Genomic DNA, 16169 nt, shown 5'->3' with positions numbered 1-16169 from the left:
GTCTACATATAGTAATTATTAGGTCCTAGGATAGATAAAGTCGATTCTAATTTTTTGGATGTCCCGATTTTTGTCAAAAGATCCCACTGTGAGAAAGTTTAAAACAACATGTTGGTGTATTCATCTCTAACCTTAGCTTCGTGCCATGGGATATATTTAAGCCCAACAGTCTATTTTATACTCCATGATGTTATGTCGAATTTAGGATAATTATTGAATAAAAACAAAAAGTTCCATAAAAGTTACTATGAAAAAATATTTCTTTAGTTTTAAAGTTTTTAATTGTTGTGAAAAAATATTGTAAAAGAGCATATGTAACAGGGCCCTTTCTTGAAATACAATGATTTATAGAACCAGTCATCGTAAAGAAATAGGAAACTATGTAGAATTATATTTCGAGTATTTATTTTAAACCGGTGGATTAGAACCGGTTCTCATCTATCCGAAAAAACTATGTCTAGCATCGTATTATAATCAGTTTTCTACGAATATAAAAATGTACAATTGAAGGTTTTTTAGCCCATGCCTTTGGCATCTCGGAGCTAAAAAAACTGGTTTTAATCTTATAATTATACATTTTATATCCGCGGAAAGCTGTTTATAATACGATGCGAGAAATATTGTCTCACATTATATTCTGGTCCTTTACAAATTAAACTATTTCATTTAAGTTCTTCAAATATATTTAAGATATTTAAGATAAGGTCACTTTTTATAAGTTACAAATAAACGTAAATACTGCTGTTGTGATATTTCTATCTTGGGAGGGGGAGGTGTCACCCTCCCTCGCCCCCTAGTAGCCCAGAGGTGAATTCTTAAAAAAACTTTTGCCCCACTAAAATTTTAGTGGGGCAAAATTATCCCCTCTAAATTTTTAGTTTGCCTCACTGATTTTAGTGGGGCAAACTGATTTTAGTGAGGCAATCTTTTTTTAAAGAATTCACCTCTGGTTTCATTTAAATATCCCTTAATATTTAACCAGCTGTTACATACAGATAAACATTCGTATATAGTTCATTTATTGTTATGTTTGTAGATTTTTCGTCAAAAAAATGATGAAAGGTTTCGTGATTATGAAATAAATAATTTATCTTATAATATAAATAAGCCGGGAATACGGTATAACCAACAAACAAATGTGTTGACCCTAAACGACAGCTTAAAAAACGTATATGTTTCGTGATTTTTTAGTTTAGGTTAGAAAAGTGTGAAAGTTCAATATTTATAAAAGTATCCCAATGTTTTAAAATCAACTAATGCAAGAATTTTTAAATAAAACTTTGGAACCAATATAATTTTTAAAGTTCAATATTCCCTCCCATCCTGTAGATAATATTACAAAACTTATGTTTATGTAATTATTCTATTTTCATTTTGTATCTCATATTTATTTAGAATTGATGAGGAAAAACTTTTTATTTTCTTGTGCCAATAATTTTTAATAAAAGTCAGATGGGTGCATAGTTTTATTTATATGATTAAACTCAGGGATCTAAAGGGATAAGACAATGGACTATAAATTGATGTACATCCCCAATAAAGATACACAAAACTTTCCCTTCTGTATAATATAATTAGTGGTTAAAATGTTTATACACTCAAATTATTGAACCAACCAATCAAAAGAAAAGTCCCCAAAGGTGATAAGCGAACGAATAAGAAAACGTTAATTTAAAACTTGTGTGACTAGTGCAATAAACAGCCCAATGTCTCTTCCCTCCCTGAAATAAACTTATGTAATAACAAGTGCAATTATGCCCATAAGAAGGATAACATCTGGCTAAAACCATTTATTATAAAATATATACTTCTCTATAATTAACTTTATATGACTTCCTTCAAAATGAATAAAAGGCTAATAAAAAAGCGCAATGTAAATTGAACCCAAAAAAAAAAATATTTTTATTTTTATTAAATCTTTAAAGAAAACATATTGTTCAAGTAGTTTTTGAGATTACTTAGGCAAAGTATTTTGGGGGGGTCATCTCAGAAAACGCCCATCTCAGAAAACGCCTTTTTTCATAAAATGCCTAATACATTGAATATATGAATATGAATATAATAGTGAATTTAGGGGGGGGGGGGGTATAAAAAGTTGTAAAATGGTATTTTATAAAAAAAAAAGTATCTTCCCTTACATGATCACAATTGTATGACGAAGCCCAAATTATGTCAAAAACCATCCATGTGACGTCATAAAAATGAGGGATTATCCATTTTTTGGGAGGGTGTTTTCTTTCCCACTTCTCCTCTCATCTCCCTCATTTTTATGACGTCACACGGATATTTTTTTTACACAATTTGGGCTTTGTCCATTTGTATTTACACTTAATTAGGAGATAAAAACAAATAAAAGTTGCAAACTGTGTGATAAAATTAATTCAGGTATACAGGTATAGGTTAACAAAAGACGAACGCATTTTTTTTTTTTTGGGGGGGGGGGTATCGGTTAAATATATCGAAGAAGGTTTAATTTACAATGAGTGAAGGGGGTCAATTGGCATGAAAATTAGTAAAAAATCTATCTATAATACAAAGTAGCTTGATGTCTGTCCGTCTGTCTTTCCGTCCGTCCCTTAAGATCTCGGTATTAGGCTATTTTCTAGGGGGGTGGGACACCCCAAATCCCCCAAAAAAACAAAAAAAACTCCATATTTTTTTTTTGAAGATTTCCTTGGTCCTTTTTTGTTGAAGATTTCCTTGGTCTTTTTACGAATTTCGCCTTAATTTTTTTTGATCACCTCTTGGGCAAAGCCCCTAGAGGCTACGGGCGAAGCCGCTAGTTTAAAAAAATACTATTACGAGTCTAAAACAAAATGTTGGGGATAAGAAGGTTACCTCCACTAATTTTTTTTTGTGATAGGAGGTGGATTAGCCCATTTGAGTCTAAATGTCTCCAATTTGTATCTAAATCTAAGAGCTCTAAACCATTGCACTGATATTTTGTAAGTGTATTAGAATTGCCTTTTTGATTGCACGACCTATGTTTTTGCCTATTTCAGAAAAAGGCACTCCAACTACTAATGTCTCGCACCTGACATGGCAGCAGTAGAACCATTTTTACCGTCATATGTTGAGACACTGTGTTGAGGAGGCATTGGGCTGTTTTTTTACATTAGTTCCTATTAGCTTTATAATAATGTTTTCTTATTCGTTGACTTAATTTCTTTGGGGAGTTTCATTGAATTTTTCATTGGAAGTTGGATCTTTCAGTTAAGTGTCCAAACGTTTCAACAACTAATTGTATACTAAGAAAGAGGTAATTTTGTGTATCATTGTTTAAAACACGAAATTTACAGCAAACTGTGCAGTGTAGAATAAAAATATTTAAAAACAAGGATGACAACATCCATAAAAGCGAAGCACTGAAACGGTGGGACGAACGGACATTAACACTTGTATAGTGTCAGAATGTTTATGGACATACTTACATTTTTGTAAGGACTTGATTATAGAGTTGCTTTGCTTATTACATTATACTTTGTTGTCCCAGGAATCAATATACCAAAAATCAGATCAATCAGATGATTAGTTCACATAACAATTTGTTGTTAAAAAAAGTAAAAAAATCAACATGTTTTAAAAGGACGTACGGACATTTTGGTAATGATTATACAGTTGCTACGCTTTCTAAATCTTACCTAACTACTAAAGGAATCACCATGCAAAATTTGAAATCGATAGGACAATTCTAACATCCCTAAATTAATGCAAAAAAGCATCCGTTACGGACGGACGTACGGACGGACCTACCCTAATTATAGAAAAGCTTCGCTTTTAATAAAATAATGTCCTACGTTGTGATATCTCTTTATCCTATATTATAATGGCTAGACATGAAACTTAGTTTGCTAAATTAAATAAAAGGCAACAAAAACTTTCTGCAATGAAATAAAACAAAAAAATATTGCGTAAGGAAATAGAGGAGATTAAGGAAAATTGCTAAAATAAACTTTAAAAAGTTGCGCTAATTTCGATAGTTAGCTTTATTCGTTGATCTAACATTTTAGAGTTGTCCCTCCGATTTCAAACTTTGCATGCTGATTCCTACAATAATGATTAGGAAGCGTAGCAACTCTATAATCGTTTAATATTACAATTTTGTGTAGACTTATGCTTAACATTCTGCTTATTCAGTTATGACACTCTAAAAGTGTTAATGTTCGTTTGTCCTACCGTTTCAGAGCTTCGCTTTTATAGATGTTGTCATCCTTGTTTTAAAATATATTCTACATATGTATTATCATAAAAAACTTTTGTTAAAAACTTGGTAATACAAATGAAAACTTGTTTTAAAAATTATCATTATACATATATGCTTTTAAAGTTGAGATAAAAGCTAAACAAGTAAGATAGTCTTTTGAACGTAAAAAAATCAAAAAATTCATGAAAAGAAATAATATATCCCCTCCTAATCATAGGCGTCCAAGGGGGGGGGGTAATGGGGCGATTACCCCCCCCCCCCAAACGATTTTGGGGGTGCCGTAGGCACCCCCAATTTTTTTTTCATTTTACCCCCCCCCATTCAAAATTTACCCCTACCCTGGGGGTGCCGTAGGCACCCCCAACCATTTAGGAGGGGGTATTTACCCCCCCAAACAATTTTGGGGGGGTAAATACCCCCCCAAAAATAAAAAATCTGTAATAAAAAAAATTTTTGCGCGCTTCGCGCGCATTTTTAATACTATATCACACCCCTCCCTAACCGAACTTTAGATTAAAAAAATTTCCCAAACATTCGGACAATTGGGCGTTCAAATAGGACCTAGTGGTAGTTAGAATCAGTTGAGAACAAAATCCCAGCCGTTCCTTCTTGCCAGATATTGCCATTTTAAGAATTTAAGTAAAATTACACTAAATATCATATTACAAACTTAAATCCTCTTGAAATTTTTTAGTGTAATTTTAGTGGAACAGCCCCATAACAGAGTATCTTTGCTCCTGTGGCCAAACGGACTGCCTGGAGTTCCTAACAGAGAGTGCCTTCATGTATTAACACAAGTAGGGATTCGAACCCATTCCCAAAACTAACCAACATGGAATAGCTTTATATTACAGCATGAGGTCAGTATTTTCACCAGTGATTGATGGATGGCCAGCCAAGGCAAGGCCTATCACAACCAGAAACCGGACCATTCACCCCCATGCCCCAGTGGAGCACTTTGGAGGTCTGCACCACATGTTTTCTGGGGTATTGTTTGTTCACCCATGCCCAGGGATAGAGCAGGTCAAGACCCAATGGTGCCCTTAGACTCCCATTAACTCAGCCACTTGCAGGTGTGGCTGCCTAACCAGAAATTGCAACCTATAGAGGTAGATGCCATGATGGACTCTGGCAAACAAGTTCTAAGCTCAGGGTGATATCACACACCCAGGCCTGAGTCCTGGGCCATGAAATGCTTCCCTGCCAATTCCAGATTAGCACAGCTGCTACAAAAGGAGAGCTGCAGGTGGTGGGCTGCATACCTTGCTCAAGATGCAAATTAGTTTTACCCTGACCTTGACCCTCCAGGAGATCATGGTGGTGTGCATCATGAACCATGCCCTGAACCTGAGAGGATTCTTTCTGAGGGAGTTTGGGTTACTGTTAAACAGACCTGAGCTGATGGTACGGATCAGTTGGGAGAGTCCCCATGGTTGCCCCCACTCCCATTAAGTAAGTGACCCCAGCCCTGCCAAGCCTTGGGAAGGCCAAGGGCCCCTCCCACCACCAGCGACTGAAGGTAAGAAGAGCTCTATCTGTACAATCAACTGTTTAGCCAAGGCAGTCTCATGGGGCCACTGTCAGCCAAAGTTTTTGTCCTCATTGAATTCCCTGAGGTCAAGGAGATTGTGTAGCACCTGTTCATAGCTGACCGATGACCAGGATAAGGATAGCATGGAGTTTCTGGCCATTACCATCAAGGTAGGGGCCAAGGCCCCCTAGAAGGTGAAACTGGACACTGGCTATTCTTAGTTGAACACCTCCATGGTGTTCAAGGTGCCTTCAGGAGGTGCAAACTGGTTAGGGGTGGGGTTTCACATCAAACTGCCCCAAGGACAGGGATGGTGGTCAAGACCTGTCCTAAACTTCCAGCGCAGGGGCCTGACTGTGGGGAACCCCAGCTACAAGCCCAACAAGGATCTGACCCTGCTAAGCTGGATCTTTAAAATTGTTTAGTGTAGCTGTTGCCGCTGCCAGATGTACAGCTGCTCACCTAATAGTGATCTCTAAATCAAAATGACTATACATAGCTGTGGCTACATGTAGCCATGCACCATGGCTGGCCATGCTAAAAGTGGCTACAGTCATTTAACATTGCCATGTAGCCACAAAGACAGCCACTTAAATAATTGATTATAATTTTTTTATTTCGAAACTATCATAGATCTTGAAATTTAGATTTTTATAAATAATAATTAAATAAAATATATATTAAATGTTGAGACTAAAAAGATTTTTAGGATCCATATTTCTAGGATAGCCGGCATTGCACTGTCATAAAATCCATGTTTTATTGGGAGAACTGGCAGTGGCTGCAGCTGAAACTGTGGCTGTAGCAGTGGCAGTGGCATCGGCTGCACTATATTATTTAAAGATCCAGCTCTTATCACAAACAACAGCTAGAGGGTATCCAGAGAGGCATTCATAGCCCGAGCCCAATATACAAATTACTGTTGTCAAACTGTAATATACAGCTATTCCACATTGGATAGTTTTGGGAATGGGTTCGAATCCCCACTTGTGTTAACACAATATGGCAATTCCTGTAAGGAACTACAGGCAGTCAGATTGGCCAGAGGAGCAAATCTACTCTGTTTTGCAGCTGTTCTATTACAATTACACTAAAATATTGAAAGAAGAGTGAAGTTTGTATTAGGATATTTAGTGTAATTTTACTTAAAATCTTAAAATGGCAATATCTGGCAAGAAGGAACGGCTGGGATTTTGTTCTCAACTGATTCTAACTACCATTAGGTCCTATTTGAACACCCAATTGTCCGAATGTTTGGGAAATTTTTTTAATCTAAAGTTCGGTTAAGGAGGGGTGTGATATATATTTAATAAAATTTAAATTACCCCCCCCAAAAATTTTTCCTCGGGGGTAAATTTCGGGGGGGGTAAACTAAATTTACCCCTGCCAACAGATTTCAGGGGGGGGTAATTACCCCCCCAAGCAAATTTTACCCCCGGGGTAAAAATTTTGGGAGGGGTAAAAAAAATTTGCGGCGAGCTTCGCGCGCAATTTTACCCCCCCGCAAATTTTACCCCCGGGGTAAAAATTTTGGGGGGGGTAAAAAAAATTTGCGGCGAGCTTCGCGCGCCATTTTACCCCCCCCAAACACGAATTACCCCCCCCCTAAAAATTTTTTACCCCCCCCCAAAATAAAAAGCTTGGACGCCCCTGCTCCTAATCCATTTATATAAAGTAGTAAGGTTTTTTTGATTAAAGCTCAAGAATTTGAGAACTACAGAACTGTTTTAGTTCTCCCTTTTATGAAGTTCACATATGTTCCGGGATAGTTTTAGGCTATTATTTTGTCTCCTTCCTAGGCACTTTGAATACATTATCCCTAAATGCTAAGGGCGTAGCCGCTAGCATACATAAAAGGAAGAATTTCTCAGAAAATTCTTCAGACAATGAAAAATTAGTACCTAGGAAGGAAGAAAAATTTTAATAAATCTGTAGTGGGTTGTCCAATTTTTTACCCAATAAAATAAATTTTTTATTACATGGTTTGGCAACCGCGCGTCAGACGCGTATAAGACTTCGTATAGTGACATCGTCATATTATTACTTTAAAATTCAGCTGGATGTCTAGACCTGTTCCTAAAAAGACAATCCATCTTTTAGAGAATTTTTTTCTTCAAACAAGCAGTTTTAAATTTGTGAGAAAGACTAAACTACATAACTTTTGTGTCACTTTTGTGTCACTTTTGAGGAAGACGAGTCCCTTTTCTCCCATCTCTTTTGAAGAGATTTTCTTCCCCCCTTCCCTTTTTCTTTTCCCTTTGTATGACGTCACAGGAATCGTCTTCCTCAAAGTGACACAAAAGTTATGTAGTTTAGTCTTTCTCTAAATTTGTGGCTTATGCGCAGCTGAGTAGCAGCTACCGAGTCCTGTTTTTGACTATCCCATTTTTTATACAACGTCTTATTCCTTGATACCCCTGACTATATTACCTGATGAATAATGTCCAGCTGCTGGGCATGCTGTTGGCTCTCTGGATTAAATACAAAGATAACCCCGTGGGCGTCCTTCTGCACAGCTGGCCAACAATTCTCGTAGGCAGGGTTCCCGCTGGTGTCCTAAACACAATAAATGTATAAGTATAGATGTATCACCCCAACAAATACCTGGTTTTGTAGCTACTTGGCTGGATTAATATTTCCGAAACTATTGGCAATGACCTAATTGAAAAACCTCACTCCGTGAACCTGAACATATAGTAATTTAACCCCTGTCCCCTATAATCTTTTACATTGATTTCTAAACAAGTAAATGTATTAGCTTCTAGGGGATCTGCTTTTTATCTGGAAAGAGAAAGATAGAATGAAAAGACTAAACATCATCTCAAAACCTAAACGTACAAATAAAATAGCCTGGAAAGCTTGTTATTGCTTCATTACTTACAAACAATACTTTCTATTACGGTTTATGTGAAAATGCAGTGAATGGTTGAATTAAGGGAAAATCTCTTAAATTAAACTATCGTGATATTATTTTAGTTTTTAGATTAATATAAACATTGTAAAACACAGAATCCTACCTCGAAGGGTTGGATTAGTTTTTTCACTTATGCCTAACCCTGCGGGCCCTATATATACATCTAGTGCCATAACCCTACCCAGTCCCAATAAAAAGTATCCTAACCTAGTCTTAATAAAATTTAAAAACTAATTATCAATAAGGTACTTTGTATTAATGCCCCAATCTCAAAAATAGATACCCGTTTCAGTGAACTTCCATATGTGTCAAGGTATAGTTTTTTTCTGTACCTTTGTTCAGAAGCCCCTAGAGGCTAGGTCCTGGTCCTCTAGACTAAATATAATGACTTACCCAGAGTTCAATATCAACTCTGGAATTTCTATTATTGATGTTAACAGGTCCAGATTCAAACTCCAAAATTCTGACCCCAACTGTACTTCTGTATTTACCTGGAAATTAAGTAATCATTATGAAATAGTAATAGGACCTTTATGTGTGTGTCTGTCTTTATCACTGACTTTATATTGTTCTCTTTTACAGTGAGGCTTTATAAAGGTTCAGAGAAGGTTTTTAACAATTTTAAGGAATGTACCTCCATCCTCTCAATAAAAAATCAACCATGAAAAAAAAATTATTAATTGTTACTTATTTGTCAGTCCATAACGATTGGTAAGTTTTGTGATGAAAGTTTCCGTGTTTTTTTTCATCCAAGTAATCTGTTCTTGATTTCAATAAATTCTCTTTTTATCTCATAGTCCGTATTCCCATTTATGATATTTTTGTTCTTCACCATTTATGGGTATCCTTGTTATTTTCTTGTTTCTTTTTAATGTAAGGTGGAGGGTTATCCCCCCTCCCCCCCCCCCCCACCTTAGGTGCCCCCACTCATATAAAAATATAATGGTTCAGCAGTTAGCGAAATCCTTCGCGACAAGGATGATATTTTACTTTGATTAAGAATCACATTTCTATTTTTGACAGTATGCAAAGCATACAAAAAAATGATAAATCATCATAAGAAAAGTTATTTGAAATTCATACAAAAGTGTCGGGTATAATATATAGTGCTATATTTTCTGTTCAATGTTAAAATATAAAACAATTTTTCATCAACATAGAGGACCAAGCATAAGAGGAGAATAATTTAGAGAGAGAGGGGAAATTGGGCTGTTTATTCCACTAGTCCCCAAGGTTTTTAATAGTGTTTCTTTTTTTTTTAATTGACTTAGTAAATCTGGAGACTTTTGTTGAATTTTGATTGGTTGGTGACCAATTAAGTTGAGTGTCCAATCTTTGAGGATGTACATCAATTTATCGGCCATTGTCTTATCCTTTTATATTCTGAGAATAATTGGTTAAAGATTAGAACAAGAACGATTAGGTCCATATAGAGAGATAGAGATAGAGAGTGAGAGAAATAGAGAGAGAGTTAGAGGGAGAGGGAGAGAGTTAGAGGGAGAGAGTTAGAGAGAGAGAGAAAGAGAGAGATAGAAAAAGAGAGAGAGAGAGAGAGAGAAAGAGAGAGAGAGAGAGAGAGAGAGAGAGAGAGAGAGAGAGAGAGAGAGAGAGAGAGAGAGAGAGAGAGAGAGAGAAGAGAGATAAAATATAAATTATTAGAGAAAAAGAACTAAAAAGAGAGCTGTTTTACATACAGACAGATAATATACTTATAGAGCAACTAAAAATTATTTTTTAACATTGACGAATTTTAGTGTCAGATGGACCTTCTAGATATATTATGTCTAGCAATAATACAATATTAGCTATTTCTCTCATCGTATTATAAACAGCTTTCCGCGGATATGAAATTATAAGATTAAAACCAGTTTTAAGGCATCTTGGGGCTAATAAAAAAACTGGTTTTAATCTTTGATTTTTATATTCGTAAAAAACTGGATATTATACAATGCCAGACATAGTTTTTTTTCGTATGGATGAGAACCGGTTCTAATCCACCGGATATTAATCGGTGTCGAATGATTACGAGAAAATTGTTACCTTCTATATTATCCGTAGCGTCTGACAGAAAGTTAGCTATCATCGTTTTACCGGACTAAAATAATATTTAAAAAGTTAGTTTTAAACCGATATTACAGGACATCTCAGAATAAAAGTAGTTAAGCACCTCCAAATCCTTAATAATCCTTATAAGGGGAATGGGGGGCAAGGTTTGTGTATCATTTTCTACATTACCACATAACAACAAAATAGCAATTATTATTTCTTATTTAACTATCCTCGGGAAACTGTTTGTTTTTAAACGAGCTGCCTAATTTACTGTTTTATTAATCACTTGCAGCTGGGTAGAGGGGGGATGGGGGGTTGCTACCCTCCCCCAAAATATTTATTAACATTTCCAGGACCTATTAGAAGCTACATTTTAAATGAGAACCATATATAGAGATCCTTCGTCACAGACAAATAAAGTTTCCTATTTAATTTATAAAATAGGATTGAAATAATAAAAATATAAAAACTGATTTAGCTAGATATTGCTGCTCTTTTTCTGGAAATTAATGTTCTTGTTCTATTAAAATTTTCCGTGTTACTTTATTTTTATATGCGAAGATTTTCTATAATCAGGGTCTGTCCGTGCGTCCGTCCGTACAACATAACGGTTAGCTCTTTTCGTTGAATTGAGTATGTTACAATTGTCCTATCGACTTCAAACTTTGCATAATGATTCCTGTAACAGTTAGGTTCAATTTAGAAATCGTAGAGACTTTATAATAATTACTATACTGAAAGTCCGTACGACCATTTAAATCTAGTTGTAATTTTTTGATGTTATCTTTATCCTATTTAAGAATACCCGCGACCGTGGCTCAACACGTAGCGCATCCGCTCGTCGTCGGGAAGGTGATAGGTTCGAATCTCGGGCCGACTCCGCGTCATAACTAAAGACGTTAAAAATGGTTCCTACTGCTGCTATGTCAGATGCGCGACATAAATAGTTAGAGTAGGGGGAATGCCTTAACCCAAAACAGGCGCAACTCGTTACCATGCACAGTTGGGACTTCTCAGACAAAGGTCGTGCATCACAGAGAGTTGGTTGTCTGATGGATGTTACTTAGCCTAATATCCTTGGGTGTTTGGACAGAGAAGGGTGCGTTAGTCATCCTTAGTTCTCCTGGATTGCTGGACCAGGACCTGGACAGTACATCAAGTCGATAAGGTCCGGTACTGCAATCCCGCCCGTACGAGGTAATCTAGGTAAATCATATTTAAGAATATTGATTCCTAAAACAACAAGGTACAATATTATAAGCAAAGAATCTCAATAATCAAGTCCCCAAAATGTAAATATATTCTAAAATCGTATCCTGTGTCTAAGTAATTTTTATTGAATTTATATTCAATTTTGTTTCGACTTTTATATATTTATATTCTGACACTATACAACTGATTATGTTCGTTTGTCCCAGGGATAAGGGATAGGAAACCTGGCCATTAATTAGGTCCCGGCCTAGATTCTAAAGGGATATTGCAACTATTACAAATTACTATCAAACTGGCGGACGCTCCCAAGTAGCTATAGCTCTAAACCAATAAGAATCGGCCTGTTTTTAACAACCAATCACCAATTGGCGAAAATTTTAAAAGCAGACAATTCTAGAAAAAATAATGATTTTGTCTGCTACTAAAAAATAAATATAAATGGTGTTAGATCACATTAGCTTAATTATTAAATCTGCTTAGAGTTAAACATTAAAAAAGGGCCATATAGAAAAAACAAAAATAACGGGATTATTTTTTGGAAAGGAGGTAGCTACGAATTTTCATTTGGTAGTTTATAAATTAGATGTTGTATTTTGAATTTTGAAAATCTAATACGGAATTGATACAACACTTTAACCCTAATATATGTACAATACACAATACATCACAGTACAAATATATCACTACTTAATAGTATCCAAAGAATACTTGATAGAATGTTACCCAAGTGCATATTAATTTATTTATTTTGAATTTTAATTAGCAATGAAATTTTCAAATAAAATTTTTACTCATTGATAAAAATGCAAATAATACAAACTAAAATCTGTCTGAGGGAAACCCAACGATAGCTTTCTGACAGTTCAAAATACCAAAGTAAAAGAGAAACAAATTTTGGGAGAGAAAAAACTTCATTTTAACAAAAGCCATTAATATATAGGTTTATAAAAAGTTATGTTTTTTACTTTAAACTAGCTACCTGAATTTGATTCTATACTTTATCTACACACACACACACACAGCTTTTTTATTAGCGTTTTATACGAAGCACTGCGCCATCCCAAAACTGGTTTATTAGGCTAGAAATAGGCCTAGGCTTGAAATAGGCCTGAAATAATATTTTCCTACGTTTCCCATCCCTTATCCCTGGTTTGTCCTACTGTCTAGTTTTAGAGCTTCGCTTTAATGGATGTTGTCAAAGTGGTTAGTGCCAGAGAGGGAGGAGACAATGAGCTGTTTATTACAATAGTCCCCAAAGTTTTATAATAACGTTTTCTTATTCGTTGGCTTAAAAATCTTGGGGAGTTTTATTGAATTTTGATTTGTTGGTTTATAAAGTTGAGTATCCAAACATTACAACAACTAATTGTAATCTACAGAAGGGGTTATTTTGCGTATCACCATTTGGGATGTACATTAATTTGTCGGCCATTGTCCTATCCCTTTAGATTCATGGGTTACTGCACATTTTAGAATGAAACTTTTGGTGCAACAATTTGGAAAGAATTTCCTGTGAATCATTTAAATTTTCTACAAATTTTATAAATTTTAATAATAAAATACTTTACAAAAGGGAAGAATATTTTTTTTCTAGCTTTTCTGTCAGTTTAAAGTAATATATTTTTTTACAGTATGGCCTCGAAACCGATTAATATCCGCTGGATTAGAACTGGTTCACCGTCATACAGTAGAATTATCTTAATTAGGTTGATTGATGCGATAGATACCTAATTCATCATATATGAAAAATAAAAACCACAGGCCGGTCTAACAAAACTGGTATTAATTCAACGATTTTTATTTTAATATTCGTCGAAAATTGTCAAACAATGCTATACATGATTTTTATGTATGGCTGAGAACCAGTTCTAATCCAGCGTATATTAATCGATTTCGAAGCCTTACTGGAAATAAAATTTACCTGACTTGGTCCAACCAACACTATCTTTAATTTATACATTTTTATCTGAAAAAGTTATAAAATTTATCGCATCGTATTATAACCAGCTTTCCACGGATATAAAAATGTATAACTATAAGATTAAAACCAGTTTGTTAGCCCGTTCCTTCGGTTTTTATGTTCGTAGAAAATTGGATATTATTCGATGCTCTATAGAATTTTTCAGAGAACCGGTTCTAATCCACCGGATATTAAAGGGTGTTTAAAAAAAAACCAATCGCTTTACTCTTTTCAATATAAACCCTACAGTTTTGGTCAAAAACTGACAAAAAATGACCAAAATCATGTCCAAGCACTGACAATGTGATAAAACTATTGAATTTTGATTTCTACTCACCTCTCCTGAGCACTGCAGCTCGAATCCTAGCCCTTGTGGACAATTTTTCTCTACGTGAAGAGTGCATATTTTATTACAAATCAGACAGTTTTGTCTTTTTTTTAAAAAGAATAAACTGTCTAAAGTACATGAAATCTTGTAGATAGACCCCATAATGTTTAGAGTTTTTGATGGGGCTTATAAAGACCTTTCCATAGACGCCTTAATCAGATTTCTGACCCAATCCTAGCCAATTTGGCATCCAAAAGACAGACCCATCAAACATTGAGACATGACTGCTCTGTCTTTAAAAAAAAAGAACAAACAGTCTTAAGTACTTAAAATCTTGTAGATAGACCCCATAATATTGAGAATTTTTGATGGGGCATGTCAATATCTTTCTATAGAGACCTTAATCAGGTTTCTAACACAATCTTAGCCATTTTGACATAAAAAAGAAAGATCTGTCAAACATCAAGAACTGGAGAGACCCGTCATGTCTAAATGTTTGATGGGTCAGTCTTTTTTATGCCAAATTGGCTAGGATTGAGTTAGAAACCTGGTTAAGATGTCTATAGAAAGGAATTTACATGCTCCATAAAAAATTCTAAACATTTTGGGGTCTATCTACAAGATTTTAAGTACTTAAGACGATTTGTTGATTTTTAATCTCCATGCAAGGAAAAATTCTACACAAGGGCTAGGACTCGAGCTGTAGTGGTCAGGAGAGGTGAGTAGAAATCAAAATTCAATAGTGCTTTCTCATTGTCATTGCTTGGACATGATTTGTGTCATTTTTTGTTACTTTTTGACTAAAACTGTAGGGTTTATATTGAAAAGAGTGAAGCGATTGGTTTTTTTTTAAACACCCTTTATAATCGGTTACGAAGCGATACTGGAAAGATTGCCTATAGTTTTAAATGGTTAAGGGATACAAAATAGCCTAAAACCAATTTAGAAATAACTAACTGCAGCATCTCAGTAAAGCATAACCAATAATTTCCGAGATATTTTGCTTCAAACAAAACAAAAAGTCTATCTATGTTGATATAGAATCATTAATTTTGTTTTGATTTTGGTATGTTGTGGCTTTCCTTTTAAAGAAATTATATTTTACAGGATAGTCAGGAAGAAAGGGGACAATGGACTGTTTATTACACTAGTCCCCAAAGTTTTATAATAACGTTTCCCTATTTGCTGACTTAACAACTTTAAGCACTTTTATTAAAATTTTATTGGTTCATATAGTAGAGTGTCTAAACGTTTCAACCACTAAAGGAGGGGTAATTTTGGAGAAACACATAATTTTTTCGACCATTGTCTTATCTCTTTATATCCCTGGTGGTAATATTTAGTCAAACCAAACTACCTGCTTTTACTACATAATTTTAAAGTCCACGGTTATAACTTCTATTTTTCTGGCTTTCTTTTTCATATCTATAATACAAAGTAGCTTGATGTCTCTCCGTCTGGCTGTCTGTCTGTCCGTCTGAAGCTTAAGATCTTGATAACCACAGAACTGATTGGATTCTACTCTTCAGGGAATATACCTACTGGTCCTGTGGTGGTTTTAAGCTATTTTCTTGGAGGGTGGGACACCCCCAACCCCTCCAAAAAATGAAAATCCCCCCCCAAAAAAAAAAAAAAATTGTTTTCTTCAAAATAAATGGCAGCACCAGAAATTTTTTTAGGTTACCTCTTGGGGCAAAGCCGCTAGTCTTATTAAAAAGCGAAGCTTTTCTTTAATTATTGTCGGTCCAGCATTAGTCCGTCACGTTAGCTAATAATGTTAATTTAGACATGTTAGAATTGTCCTATCCATTTCAAACTTTGCATGTTGATTCCTATAACAGTTAGGTACAACTTAGCTTAGCAACTCTATAATCATTATCAAAATGTCCGTACGCCCATTAAATACATGTTGCTTTTTACCTTTTTTAAAATATAAATATTATGTACAAAATCATGAGTGATACATCTCTA

The 16169-nt window shown here is 35.0% G+C and overlaps 3 protein-coding genes across 3 annotated transcripts in view; 2 read left to right on the top strand and 1 right to left on the bottom strand.

The window, feature by feature from the left end:
- Positions 1–13872, bottom strand: part of LOC145330227 (intraflagellar transport protein 22 homolog) — a 33267-nt gene extending 19395 nt beyond the window's left edge. The window contains exons 1-4 of the mRNA XM_080174838.1: positions 13832–13872; positions 10690–10744; positions 9043–9140; positions 8166–8291 (exon numbers count right to left, since the gene is read on the bottom strand). Coding sequence (XP_080030964.1) covers positions 8166–8291; positions 9043–9140; positions 10690–10744; positions 13832–13870 — 318 coding nt within the window. The 5' untranslated portion in view covers positions 13871–13872. The remainder of the gene's footprint in view (positions 1–8165; positions 8292–9042; positions 9141–10689; positions 10745–13831) is intronic.
- LOC145330225 (ankyrin repeat domain-containing protein 13C) overlaps positions 1–16169 on the top strand; it is a 526153-nt gene that overhangs the window by 370692 nt on the left and 139292 nt on the right. The gene's annotated exons all lie outside the window — the stretch shown is intronic.
- Positions 1–16169, top strand: part of MED1 (Mediator complex subunit 1) — a 509044-nt gene that overhangs the window by 370693 nt on the left and 122182 nt on the right. The window lies entirely within an intron of this gene.

Source organism: Acartia tonsa, chromosome 10, assembly GCF_053477335.1.
Source record: "Acartia tonsa isolate MP-2025a chromosome 10, ASM5347733v1, whole genome shotgun sequence".
Lineage (NCBI taxonomy): Eukaryota > Metazoa > Arthropoda > Copepoda > Calanoida > Acartiidae > Acartia > Acartia tonsa.
Note: the sequence above shows the minus strand (reverse complement) of the source record. Positions and strands in the feature narration are given on the sequence as shown.